The 14,762-nt window shown below is 51.7% G+C and overlaps 2 protein-coding genes across 2 annotated transcripts in view; both read left to right on the top strand.

Annotated features, from left to right (window-relative positions):
- Window positions 1-14,762, top strand: part of LOC144153878 (uncharacterized) — a 785,919-nt gene that overhangs the window by 633,912 nt on the left and 137,245 nt on the right. The gene's annotated exons all lie outside the window — the stretch shown is intronic.
- LOC144152654 (kelch-like protein 10) lies at window positions 8,943-10,933 on the top strand. Its single transcript, XM_077684021.1, has one exon. The coding sequence runs from the start codon at window positions 9,050-9,052 to the stop codon at window positions 10,931-10,933; it is 1,884 nt and encodes a 627-aa protein (XP_077540147.1). The 5' UTR covers window positions 8,943-9,049.

Raw genomic sequence — 14,762 nt, forward strand, 5'->3', positions numbered from 1 at the left:
TGTCAGAAGATATGGGGAGTCGACTCCAGAGAGCCAACAAACCCCACCGAATCCACAGGGCACAGGTGACAGAGGGGGTGGCCGTCTGATGTGCGGCTTTCGCCGACCAGAGCGGCAAGAATGAGCAAGAGCCTTGAACGGAAAAACAGCACAGACTTATATTTACACAGGCAAATCACAAATACAAGCACAAGGTAACGGATCGATAATTTCTGACAACTTAGATGGAATTCGAATACAAGAAACAGTCCAATTAGACAAGGTGATACAAACAGGAGCGTACGTTAACAAATGAATATTACGAATCGGAGCAGTTAACTAAAAAAGAAACGAACAGTTCGATGCATATGAGAGACAGAGTCCCAGCATATTCACCGACCGGGCCGGACGATGCACCGCTGTCGGAGGCGATTCGGCTACCTGGGAAGCGTGGCTTCGCTGTAGGCCAGGCCGTCCGAGACGATCACGGTGATTCGAGGCCCGGGAGTACGTTGGAGTCCTCCAGGGCGCGGGTCGCCGATGGTGTGATGTACAAACTGGCAGGTGCCGTTGTCAATCACGACGTCCAAACGTAGCTGCTGGGTTTAGGTGTGGCTTCTCTTTTTATAGCCGTGCCGGCGCGGAGGGGGAGAGCACAACACACCACGCGCCCGCCGCCGTGAGCGAATAACTTCACTCTTCTCCCTTCTAGAATCTTCGACGCTCTTTAGAGCTGGCAAGGCCACGCGCACCTCCTCGAAAGTACTGGAAGCTTCGACGAAACCGGAGCGGCGGAGGTTTTATTTTTGTTGTTTTCTGGCCGGCCAGCCGGCGTGAGATAGTGTTACCGCCTCTTGGTTCGAGAAACTTCCAGCTTTGTCTCGGGCGAATAGAACCGAGTGTAAAAAGAATTAGGCGCTGTACAAAAAAATGAAAAATCTATACGATACTTTTAGACGTCGTACGCTCGAGTTTGTGACAGTCAGGGAACAAACGCGTATTAAGGACATTTTAGTAGGAATTCAGAAGAAGAAATGGGCGTGGGCAAGGCATGTAATGCGAAGGCAAGATAACCGTTGGTAATTTAGAGTAACAGAGTGGATCCATAGAGAAGGCAAGCGTGGCAGGGGGCGGCAGAAAGTTAGGTGGGCAGACGAGATCAAGAAGTTTTCAGGGATAAATTGGTCCCAGTTAGCACAGGACCGGGATACTTGGAGATCTATGGGAGAGGCCTTTGCCCGGCAGTGGGTGTAGATAGGCTGATGATGATGATATAAGACTATTGCGCAGCTTCTGCTTCCCTTTGGCAGGGTGGCTGAATCGAGTCACAGACACAGTTCCATGTTAAGTTTTAACATTTGTGTGTTTCCCTGGGAGGAAAGTACTATGTTCAGAGGCCACGGTGCAGCCTAGGCAGTCTGGCTGAACCTGCCTTGAAGTATAATCCTAGATATGAACTGCTGTGTAGGAACTGTTGTGACTTTCGCGTTGATTTCCACGCGTTACCTCGGGGGACTGAACCTTGTGACACGGACATCAGTGCCAAGTGCCTTTGGCGTGGTGGACCTTGTTTTTTTCATAAACTTTTGTGCTGTTCATTTTCTTTCTCCAAGAGCACGTTGTCTATAGCCCATATCCTGGCGATCCGTGTAGTAGCTAACTACAGCGGGTCCAAGCTGTTAGTAGATATAATAAATTCTATTTTCGACAGACAGACAGACAGACAGACAGACAGACAGACAGACAGACAGACAGACAGACAGACAGACAAAAATTTCTGCATTTAAGTTGCCCAAGAAAGACTATCGTTTTAAAAAAAACGGGTATCCCTGTTGACCGCACTTCTCCTTCCTCTTTGAATTCGTAAACACTTTTTAACAGCGAAGCTATTTACCAAGTCGTTATTTTTCGTGTCTGCAGTTAAAGAAAGCAAGAAAATTCCGAGCGCACGTGAGCTCGTGCCTCGCAGTGACCACCCGGTGGCTAAAAAGAACAAGAAAATGCCGAGTTCTCATGCGTGCGTGCATTGCGGCGACCACCCAGCGTCCCCGGCGCACGTGTGTTTGTCTATCCTAACAAACCCGCTTAGGGATATTGGCCAATATCGGCAAAAAAAGAAAAACACTCCAGTGTGCGCGGTAATCGTGACAACACTTGCTCGGCACGAGAAAGACACGTCATAGCGTACGCCCCTCCAAGGTGATGTCCAATGATTATCACTTCCAAAAAAAATGAAAGAAGCTCCCGCCTATAGCCACAGTGATGGGGTAAAGGTCGTTGCGGCAGAGAAGAAGCAAAGCGGCTGCAATCGCGCACATAAACCGTCGTGATGGACGTAAAGGTTGCGTACAGCTTCGCTACCTTCAACCCCGCACGGGGCACCTTGAGCAATCTTGGTGACGGTACTGGCGATACCGCGGACCCCGAGCCCCCAAACATACGCTGGATCCAACCGTGGCAATGTGTTTATAGGTGAAGGGTTAGAAACCACGAACGGTGGCCGTCGGAGCCCAGGTCAAGCTCCGGCGGATGGGCTCCCTGTCTGTTTACCAGACAGGGAGCTCCGGGACCTCCTCAGCTATCAGGGTAAGGTTGTGGAAGAAAGTACCCCCGTCCCCTGCTTCTATACTATGATATATGGCATTTTCTAAACCCCCCCCCCAGACGTGATCGGCCCCCGAAAAGGGGCCGCACCGAAGTTCCATTCCCACCTCTGTCAGCAACTGTCTCTTCAACAAACGGGGATAACTATTCTCGTTTTCTTGTCATCGAATCAGCTGACCCAACGAGACCCGTCGCTTCACTGTCGGTATTCCTTGTCTCGAAATTTCTGCAAAGCACATTAGGTGAAAAGTATGAGGCCAAAAAGCTCAGGACAGGAGAAATCCTTGTCGAACTCAACACTGAAAAACAATCCCGCACACTTCTTGCCCAAACTCGCATCCATGATCTGGACATCAGGGTCACGCCCCACAGGAGCCTAAACAGCTGCCAGGGTGTGATTTCTGAGACAGATCTCCTGACGGAAACAGATGCTGACCTTCTTGAAGGGTTAAAGGACCAGGGCGTCACAGCCGTGCGCCGCATCACGATGCGCAGGGACGATAAGATAATCCCCACCAAGCACATTATCCTGACCTTCGACAGATCGACACTTCCGCAGTACATAAATGCAGGCTACATCCGATGCTCTATTCGCCCGTACATACCGAACCCGCGCCGCTGCTTTAAGTGCCAGCGGTTCGGGCACAGCACAACCTCTTGCCGCGGCAAAACAACCTGTGCGAAATGTGCAGCGCAGGACCACCCCACCGACAATTGCAATTCTGATAACCTCACTTGCGCAAACTGCAGGGGCCCACATGCGGCCTACTCCAGGAAGTGCGAGAAATTTCATCTTGAAAAGAAAATAATCAACGTGAAAGTGACAGAGAACATCACCTACCCAGAGGCGCGGAAGAGGGTTGCCTCTTTCCCTCTGGGGAGGTACGCCGACGCAGCTCGCCGGGGGGCGGAGCGGCGTCTGGTTTCCACAGGGACCCAGTTCAGCGAGTCTGACCTGGTCCCTCCTCCGCCCCCCCCTGGGTTGCCTCTGGCATCCCAACCCGCCACCACGCCGCTTGCTGAGGCAGCAGCGGTTGTGGTGGCAACATCTTCCGTCGGGCCCGGTGCCGCTCCCACCTCTGTCTCCCAACCCTCCAGTGCGTTGGAGGGTACTGAGGTGATGGACACCACGGGCCCCGCACCGGCTCCCACTGCCACCGCACCGCCCGTGCCACCTCTGGCGCCCCGGACGCCCTCGGCGGTGGCGGCTCAAACGAAGGGCTCCCGAGGGGGGGCCAAGTCCGGGGGGCCCGGTCCGTCGGCCACCCCTCGGACATCCGACGACGAGATGGATGTCGGGGCGTTCTTGCCGGCGGTGCACCGCAAGGAACGCGTCCCGACGCCAAAGCCTCCCGACAAGCCAAAAAAGGCGAGAGTCACAGCCCCGAAAGACGACACATAAAAACACACACACTCCAGTAGCTCTCACACTAAATAATGGGAAGAGAAAACATAATTCAATGGAACTGTAGAGGCCTTCTTAAAAATCTTGACGATGTATACGAAATACTGCATGCTAATCAGCCAAGTGTAATGTGTGTTCAGGAAACACATTTGAATTCTAAACACACAAATTTCTTGAATAGTTACATGGTCTTCAGAAAGGACAGGGTTGGCTGCACACACTCTTCTGGCGGTGTGGCCATAATCGCCCGCAAATCCTTAGCATGCCACCCTGTCACCTTGAACACCGTCCTTGAGGCTGTAGCAATACGCTTAATAATATTTAATAGGTTGATAACGGTATGCTCCATATACATTCCTCCTGATGTTACACTTTTGAGTTCTGACTTCGAGGCGCTGGTTGACCAGCTGCCCGAACCATACATCCTGACAGGCGACCTTAATGCTCACAACACTCTTTGGGGCTCTTCTCGCACGGATGCCCGAGGTCGCCTTATAGAAAAGTTCCTTACATCTTCAGGAGCATGCCTTTTCAACAATAAACAGCCTACATACCATAACATAGGACACAACACATACTCATGTCTTGACTTGGCGATTGGCTCCGCAGTTCTCTTTCCTCTTCTCGAGTGGGGTGTGGGCACTGACCCATACGGTAGTGACCACTTCCCCACCTCACTCACATACATAGGTAAAGGCCCATGCAGTCCATCTTCCCATAATAGGTTCAATGAAGCACGAGCTAACTGGAATACATTTACAGAGACATCCAAACTACACCACACATCCATAGGACACCTACACGTCGAAGAAGCTACCCAACTCCTCACGGCGCACATCCTCGACGCCGCCGAAAGGTCCATTCCCCACGCCTCTGGTGCCCCGCGCAACCAGCGGAGGCCGTGGTGGAATGAGGACTGTAGGCGGGCGCGAGAGGCCCAGAACAAGGCGTGGGGTATCCTTCGTCGGTACCCCACGTCGGGAAACCTCCTCTTGTTCAAACGGGCCAAGGCGTTAGGAAAACGTGTGCGCCGTGAGGCAAAACGAGAGAGTTGGCGTACATTCATAACATCAATAAACTCCTACACAGACACAAGGAAAGTATGGACACGAATACGCAAACTAAAAGGACAACAGACACACAGCCTGCCCCTGGTCAGTACAACAGGGGACAAACTGGAAGACCAGGCTAACACACTCGCACAACACTTCCAACACGTGTCCAGTTCAGCACACTACACTAGCACTTTCATGAAACACAAACAATTGGCCGAAAAGAAGTCTTTACGTGATAATGATAAGTCAACCTCCTCTTATAACTCGGAGTTTTCACTTCATGAGCTGAGGACCGCTCTGAGCACTTGTAAACCCTCAGCTCCAGGCCCAGACAACATCACATATACAATGATACAGCACCTACACTCAGACACTCTTCTAACACTCCTCCACCTATATAACAAGATTTGGCTTTCGGGGCACATTCCTCGCTCTTGGAGGGAGGCCATAGTAGTGGCTATCCTAAAGGAAGGGAAGGACCCTTCCTCTCCATCCAGTTACCGGCCCATTGCTTTGACAAGCTGCCTGTGCAAGCTCCTCGAGAAGATGATAAACCGTAGGCTCGTGTACTTTCTTGAGTACAATGGTCTTCTCGAGGGCTGCCAGGCAGGCTTCCGGGCGGGGCGATGCACAAATGATCAACTGGTTTCTCTAGAGGCCTACATAAAGGATGCATTCATTCATAAGCAATACTGTATGACAGTATTTTTTGACATTGAAAAGGCATATGATACAGCATGGCGCTACGGCATTCTTAGAGACCTAAAAGCTTTTGGTATCTCGGGTAACATGCTGAACACTCTTTGTAGTTACATGTCTTCACGAACATTTCGTGTCAGGGTCGGTTCGGCACTTTCAAATGTACACGTGCAGGAGAATGGCGTGCCTCAAGGTGGCGTATTGAGCTGCACCTTGTTTATAGCTAAGATGAACTCTCTCCGAAAGGCACTGCCGCCAACCATATCCTGCTTGATGTATGTAGATGACGTTCAAATATCTTTCAAATCGTGTAACATATCCATTTGTGAACGTCAGGTCCAGCTTGGGGTAAATAAACTTTCTCGCTGGGCAGATGAAAATGGATTTAAACTTAATCCTTCTAAAAGTACCTGCGTTGTATTCGCAAAAAGGCGGGGCATCCTGCCCGATCCCGACGTAAAACTCTTTGGTGACTCGATTCCAGTAAAAAGAGAACACAAGTTTTTGGGTGTGGTGTTTGACGAGAAACTCTCATTCATACCCCACATAAAACGACTTAAACAAAAATGCCTAAAAACAATGAATATCCTAAAAGTCCTGTCTCACCAATCGTACGGTGCAGACAAACAACTCCTGCTTCGACTTTATGCCGCGTTGGTAGGGTCACGGTTGGACTACGGAAGCGTTGTGTATGGGTCAGCCACAAAAACAGCACTTAAAATGCTCGACCCAGTGCTTCACTTAGGGCTTCGCCTGTCTTGTGGGGCGTTCCGTACCAGTCCTGTCCACAGTCTTTATGCAGAGTGCGACAAATGGTGCTTAGCGTACCAGCGAACTTATGTTGACCTTCTATATGCCTCCAAAATCTCATCAATGAATAACCATCCCTTTAAACCGGTTTTTAATGATACGTCCACAACTAAACTCTTTTTAAACCGCCCATCTATTGCTGTTCCTTTCTCGCAGAGAGTGAGGGACGAGATGACTATTCATGACGTCTCCCTCTTAGACACATTCAAATCATCTCACACTGATCTTGTAGCACCATGGCATCTTCGTCCTGTGGCATGTGACTTGTCTTTCGTACAATACAACAAGAACAGGACACCAAGAAGTGGGATTTTGCAGCATTTCATGCATCTACAGAATAAATACAGGGCTGCAGAGTTTTTCAGCGATGCATCTAAAACGTCCACTGCGGTGTCTTGTGCTGCGCATGGGCCTAATTTTGAAGCATGTAAAACAATGAATGTTAATACAAGTATTTTTACAGCAGAGGCATATGGCATATTTCTAGTTGTAAGTCACATAGTTGAACATCATATTCCTACATCCGTCATTTATACAGATTCGTTGAGCGTCGTCCGTGCATTATCATCCGGAAAGTCATCAAAAAACCATGTCATTAATCTTATCTTCAAAACGATTATGGTAGCTTATTCTTCAAACCTTGGGTTGACTGTGTGTTGGGTGCCAGGCCACTCTGGCATTGGCGGTAATGAAGTGGCGGATGAAATGGCCGCCAATGCTGCACTCCGAAACACAGTCGACATGGCAACACTACCTTACACAGACCTCAAGCCACACATTAGACACCAACTCCGTAAAACTTGGCAAGCAGACTGGAGCGAACAGACAGACAACAAACTACACGTAATAAAACCACACTTGGGACAATACATTACTGACTCACACAACAGGCACATTGAAGTTACCTTAGCTAGGTTACGGATAGGCCATACGCATGTAACGCACTCGCACCTGCTCACGGGATCTCCAAGACCCCTGTGTAGCAGGTGTGGGGAGGGCCTATCCGTAGTCCACATACTCATACAATGCAAGGCACTTGATACAACACGACACAAACACTTCAGAGAACTCTACAGACAACATATTCCCCTACACCCATCTCTGTTTCTAGGTGACGATGCCATGGTTTCTGTGAAACGCGTTTTTAAATATTTGTCAGATGTTAAGTTTTTAAACCTCATTTCCTATCATGCGTAATCATATCTGGCCCTATACACCAGCCATCACCATTATCTTTATTGATCTTACTATGTCCAGTTTACACATTTTATACATAGCTTTTGTGGTAATCACTTGTTTTCATTAAATAACTTCTCTGGCGCTCTTTGCCCTCGTCGGCCTTGCGCCATTAAACACCAACCATCATCATCATCATCGCTACCTTCAAGTCCCACGCGTTAGTATGAGCTTCCTTCATTTTTTGTCGGTTGTTTTTTATCTGAGCGTGTTTATGAGCCATCATTGATGTCAGCCGTGGACCTTGTAGCTTTCAAAATATCCACCAAACAAACCAATTGACCTGCATTCCAGAAAAGCAGTGAAGTCCCACGTTGTTGGGAACGGGTGGAATCACCGTAACGATATTCCGTTCCGAGATAGGCACAAAACAGACACTACCGGTGTGATGTAGAATGTTAACTAAACATGTCGGTATAACTCCCCCCCCCCCCTAACCCTACACCCACCTGAAACATGCCAAAGCACTCTGATGTGCGAAAGGAATGCGCAAATTTCAGCCCAGAGAACATTTCACAGCAAGAAAATCACGCTCCTTGCAAGAACACAATGGGTTTGAACCCAGGCCGTTTGCCTCATTACGCCGCTGAGGCCGAACGGCGGGCATCTTTCCAAACGCTTCGCTGCACAGAGCACCCACGTGACATGTGTGATGTCACTGCGCGCGCTATTCTTTTGAGCGCCTGCATGAAGGTGCCCATCGTCCGGCATGGTTTAGAGCCCGAGCAGGTTTAGCTCGTACTTTTTTTTTTTCCATTGCTTAAATTCTTTTTCTAAATTTAATTATTTTTTCTAAACTCAAATCTACGCGCTCTTCTTGTTAATAATAGTAATTTCGTATGTTTTAGGTCGCTTCAGGTTTGGGGAGCAGCCAATGGCTACGTTTAATTAGCGTTCTGCATCGCGCGAACAGACATGTCACGCGGGTGCTCTATGCAGCGAAGCATTTGGAAATACGCGAACGGCGAATCCCTTTTACCAGTCGCTCAAAACAAGAGAATAAGTGTTCACAGCTGCACTGGGTGCGTACAGGAAGCGGCTCGCTTGCATCCGCAGGGGAACAGAATATTCCCTTACCATAACAAGCCTCAGCAGGGATAACTGGACGACAACGAAGACCACGCTCGGCGCGTGAAGTGTTGGCGCGCGGAACCCGCAGATTCTGCCAGTTGGGCCGGCGTTGGTCGAGCAGAGCGAGTGCGCAAGCGGCCTCGCTGTCCGACTGATTGGCGCCGCCCGCTCAGCTCTTCTAGTAGCCCACATGAAGGCCGCTGGGGATGGCGTCGAGGAAGCGGGCCCCTGCTACGGCGAGGCAACCACGACCGCTTCCGCCCAGCAGCTCTTCAGCGACGACGGCCGCCAGCCCACATTCCCGCCAGGCGCCGTGGCTCGTTGCATGCCCACGCTGAGGGCCCAGAGGCAAACCGGCCAGTACTGCGACGTCACGCTCAGGACCTCCGATGGCGGTGAGCTCTTGGCCCACCGCTTCGTTCTCGCCGCCAAGTACGCGGGCTGCGACGCGCTCTTCGCCCAGTTATGGGAGGAGGCACCGGGAACCGACGTTGGCTCCGGACAGGGAGAGCAGGCAAAGGAAGTCAAGTGGCCCCCCGCCTGCGAGGTTTTCGTCAGTGCCCTGAGCGCGGAAATGCTGGAAGTCGCCGTCGACTTGGCATACTACGTCCCGCTCCAGGAGCTCGTCGGCCCACACAACGTTCTCGAAGTGCTGGAGGTTGCAGAAGCGCTTAGCATCTCAGCCGTACGGGACCATTGCCTCAAGCTGCTGGGGGAGAGCCTGGAACCGGGAAGCTGTGTCGGCACCTACCAGCTGGCCATGAGCAAAGGGTACTGGCCGCTCAACCACGAGGCCTTCCGCTTCATGGTGCGCAACTTCGAGGCGGTTTGGACCACGAGCCCACAGTTCCAGTCGCTGACGTTTGAGGAGCTGTGGAGTGTGCTCCACGACGACGAACTGCACGTCACTAACGAGGTCCAGGGTTCTTTCGGTGCCATTCTCAAGTGGATAGCCTGGGACCCCGACGTCAGACGAGGTCTGTTGTCTCGCCTTTTGCCCCTTGTGAGGTTCTCGTTCGGCAGCGACGAGGACATGCAAAACATGGAGGCCCAACCTCTGGTGCGCGAAGACGAGAAGGCCCTCGAGGTCCTAAATGTCATCAAAGGAACGCTGAACATGGATGCCACGGACAACGCTGACTGGGGATTCCGGCCGTACCTTGCCGATCGCCGCTGGCTCCAACCCCGTATACCTAGAGACGTCATCTTCATGTTCGGCGGCTGGACCGGCGGCGCTACGAACAACCTGCTCACCTACAACTGCCGTTCGCGCCGTTGGGTGCTCCACCCCAGCCAGTACACGCCGCCGAGGGCCTACCACGGAGTGGCCATGCTCGACGGACTCGTCTACTTCATCGGGGGCTTCGATGGCAGGAGCTGCTATCATTCCGTCGTCTGCCTTAACGTGCCGGAGCTCAGGTGGACTTCTAAGTCCAACATGCACATGGCCCGCTGCTACGTCAGCGTGGCCCTGCTGCAAGGGTACATCTACGCCATTGGCGGATTCGACGGTGAAGGCCGCACGTCATCCTGCGAAAGGTACGACGCCTCGCGAAACCAGTGGGAGCTGGTGGCTTCCATGCACGACATCCGCAGCGACGCCAGTGCTGTGGCGGCCGCCGGCCGCATCTACATCATGGGCGGCTTCACGGGCGTCGATGTGCTCGACACCGTCGAGTACTACGAGCCGACGGCCGACACCTGGACCCGAGTACGGAGCATGTCGACGCCCCGTAGCGGTCTCAAGGCAGTCGCGCACGGCGACGATGTCTACGTGATAGGCGGCTTCGACGGCGCCCAGCGGCTCGGCTCGGCCGAAAAGCTGGACGTGCGCAAGGAGCGGTGGTCCCCGTTGCCTAGTATGTCCTTCCCTAGGAGCAACTTCGTGGCCGCGCTGCTCGAAGGCAGCATCTACGCGGCCGGGGGATTCAACGGCACCGCCACCGTGTCGCTCGTGGAACGCTACGACATCGAGGCCCAGCAGTGGCACCGCGCGACGGACCTGAGCATCACGTGCAGCGCTGCTGCTGCTTACGTCTACCTCAACGTTCCCAACGCCAAGCGCTGGTTCTGAGTCTCTCTCTTCAAACTCGGCAGCGCAGTAGCCAAGCGGCGCCACCGGGCACATTCTTCCGGTACGTTATGTGAGATGGCTGCGTGTGAGCCGCATCCTCGCACATGCCGCCGTCGTCGTCGCATGTACGTCCCAGCGCTTGGTGATTTCAAGCGAAGAATGAACGCTTTTTGAGGAACTTGACATATTTTTCGGTGTCAGAGACTACCGTTTCTGTCCGACATTTTTTTTTCATTCGCCGTGATTTCAAGTGCGTAAATGGGCCACGAACATTTTAGTTTAATGATATAAAATTGAACAATTTATGTTTGAAGATGCATGCTGCGTTCCGGGATTGATTTGTCAACAAACTTTGTCCGCTTTTATAGTCGGAAAGTCGCGCTACGGATTGTAGATGCCGATTTACGACTTCGAGCAAATGTTTCGAGGAAGGAGTTTCTATACCTGTGCGCGTAATCAGAACAATAGAAATTGTACCATGTGTTGTTGTGCGGTGACAGTACGGGATGTACGAAGCACAGCGATACCTGCAATCAAGAGAAAAGTGGAATTAAATTCGTCGATTTAAAGAAAGCGAAATATTAGTATACCTTTTCTCACGTCGTGATCGCACGCATGAATCTCAGCTGGCGTTACACGCGGCACGCTCGAGTGGTGGAGGAGAAATTGTATTCAAATAAAGGACATAGGAAAGGGAGAGGAGGGAGGAGCTCCTTCATTTACTTCGGGGCCTCGAAAAAAATATATATGCTGACAAACCCGTTCCCGCTACTGTATAGCGGGTAAATGTGACCTTTTCCCTTTCTTTCCTCATAATCTTGTACGGTTTATGGAAAATAAACTATTACTATTACTATTACATTCATTGCACACTGTTGCCATTTCATTTCTTAAAATGCCGACAGGAGCTATAGTGGCGAGGGCGATAGCAGGCGACGGAGTGATTTTTTTTTTGCGGCGGATATAGAATTTGCTATCGCAAAAATCAAGCATCCATGAATTTTTTTTTACAAAGGAACACTGCAAATATCGCTAATGTATTGAGAGAGAGAGAGAGAGAGAGAGAGAATGCTCTTTAATGTGAACTGGTGAGTAATGTATTGAAGTTTTGCCTCATATTTTCGTAATGTTTTGTTCTGGTTCAACAATGTTGACAAGTATGAACATTGCCACCGGGCTTTAGACGCTTAGATTTGGCAGTGGTATATAAGACTGGCTTAGCGTCGCGAACACTAATGTTAACAGCGAAACTCCCTGGCGTTCACTAATCACAAGGCTGAGGCTTCATAGAAGTTCTTAAAGCCGGCAGGTCGATTATCGTTCGCGTCAATTGATTTTAGGGGCGAAGCACCTTAGGACCTCGCTTTGTCCGTGGCTTGTCCCTTGGCGTCCGTGCACACAGTGTTGCGCATGCGCGAGGAGCATTGCATTGCATTGAATTGGATTGCGTTTGGATTGAATTGGATTGGATTAAATAGAATTGTATCAGATTGGATTGGATTGTAATTGTATATAGTGTTGTCGCGACGGCGACAGAGAGATGAGAAGACACACGTCTGCACGCTACAGCGCCGTGGACCCAAACTGGCGTCCCCGCTTTATTCCACGCTCGTGCCCAGCGCACACCGCAAGCGCGTGGTCCGCACTCGCCACTCGTGGCTCAGCCCCAGCGTCATCGTTCCTGGAGCGTGCCCGTTTGTGGCAGCAGACGACGCAAGCTGCTGGGGCGCCGCCACATAGCCCCCCCCCTCTTCAGACGGAGTGTCGGCAAAACGGACAGTCTTTGCGCTGGGATGTTCACGGGTGGGGCTGCGAACGGAGGGGAGAGTGGTGGTGTTCAGGGTGGAGTGGTGGATGGTGGTGTCGAAGGCAGGCGGTTCGGCCTCGGTGAAAGCGGGCTTGAGGCGATCGATGGAAACGACAGTGTCGCGGCCGTTAACGCGAACTGTAAACGTCTTTTCGCCGCGTGAAATGACGAGATGAGGGCCGGTGTAGGGCGGTTGAAGTGGCCGGCGGGCACTGTCGACACAGATGAAAACGTATTGGCTGACAGAAAGACTTGGGTGAATAAAAGTGGGTTTTGTGGAACACGGCCGTGGCGGTTGGGGACGGATATAGCTGAAAAACCGGGTTAAATCCTTTACGTAGGATGGGCCAGGAGAGGAAGGGTTATCCTGAGGCTGTGGAGGGACCAGGAAGTCTGCCGGTAATCGCAAAGACGTGCCGTAGACCATTTGGGATGCGGCACAACCAAGATCATCTTTGATGACAGTGCGTAATCCTAGCAGCACAAGAGGAAGGTGAACTGCCCACTGCTCAGGTGATTCGTGAGCCATCAGCGAGGCCTTGAGCTGACGATGAAACCTCTCGACCATGCCGTTGGCTTGAGGATGATAGGCCGTTGTTTTTAGGTGAGTAACACCGAGTAGGCATGTCAAGCGGCGAAAGAGTGTGGACTCAAATTGGCGGCCACGGTCTGTGATAATCTCCGACGGCACGCCAAAACGGGCGATCCACGTCGACATAAGCGTGGAAGCAACAGTCTCAGCCGTAATATCGTCGATTGGAGAAGCCTCCGGCCAGCGGGTAAAACGGTCGATCACTGTCAAGATGTAGCGGCAGCCCTTAGATGGTGGTAGTGGGCCAACAAGGTCCACGTGAATTGTGGAGAACCTTGAGTCCGGTAGTGGGAAAGTAGCCAGAGGCGATGTGGTATGCCGAGAGACCTTGCATTGTTGGCAGGCGAGGCAGGAACGGGCCCAGGCGCGTACGTCAGTATTCATGCCCGGCCAGACGTATCTCTCGGCAATCAAACGCCGTGAGGCACGAACTCCAGGATGAGAGAGACGGTGAATAGAGTTGAAGGCAATGCGCCTGAGAGACGCAGGAAGGTACGGCCGTCTGCAGCCTGAGACCGGGTCAATGTCGCAAACGATGCTGATTCCCGAATCAGGGCATAGAATGTCCTCGAGGTGCAGAGAGGAGCTGTTTGAAGAACGTAGAGTTCGGAGCTCCTCGTCATCGCTTTGGGCTTGGGTCAACTCCTGAGAACTGAAACCGGAGCGCTGTATGGCGGAAATACGGCTACGGGCGTCGGCTGGAATGTTGTTAACTCCATTGACATGCCGAATGTCCGTCGTAAACTCTGCAAGATAAGCCAAATGTCGCGTCTCTCGGGGAGAATATGTAGTCTTCGATGACTTGAAGGCGTTCGTAAGAGGCTTGTGATCGGTGAAGATCACGAAGCTGCGGCCTTCGAGGAAAAAGCGGAAATGCTTCACAGCGAGGTATGCCGCCAGGAGTTCCCGTCCGAAAGTGCTGTACCGTTGCTCAGTGGGAGAAAGCTTCTTCGAAAAGAAACCGAGCGGGTGCTAGCTGCCGCGGATGTGCTGCTGAAGTACACCTCCAATCGCACAGTGGGAAGCATCTACCATCAGGCTTGTGGGAGCGTTGTGTCGCGGGTGCACGAGGAGGGTAGAAGAGGCCAGGCGCTCCTTGGTGGTAGTGAATGCGCGATCAGCAGCTTCAGACCATTCAAGACTGCACTCGAGAGACTTGGAAGTTTGAAGGAAAGTTTCGAGAGGTTGAACAATGGCCGCACAGTCCGGGATGAACCGTCGGTAATAATTCACCAGCCCTAGGAAACGGCGCAGTTGGCGCAAGGACTCAGGTCGGGGAAAGTCGATTATGGCCTTCACTTTGTCTGGCAGAGGGCGAATTCCATTGCAGTCAACGAAATGACCGAGGAACTCCAACGACGGCAACCCGAACGCACACTTTTCGCTATTAAGGATGAGGTCATGCTCTGCTAGGCGTTCGAAAACTATCC

Source organism: Haemaphysalis longicornis, unplaced genomic scaffold, assembly GCF_048455015.1.
Source record: "Haemaphysalis longicornis isolate Haplotype H1 unplaced genomic scaffold, Haemaphysalis longicornis Haplotype H1 scaffold_9, whole genome shotgun sequence".
Lineage (NCBI taxonomy): Eukaryota > Metazoa > Arthropoda > Arachnida > Ixodida > Ixodidae > Haemaphysalis > Haemaphysalis longicornis.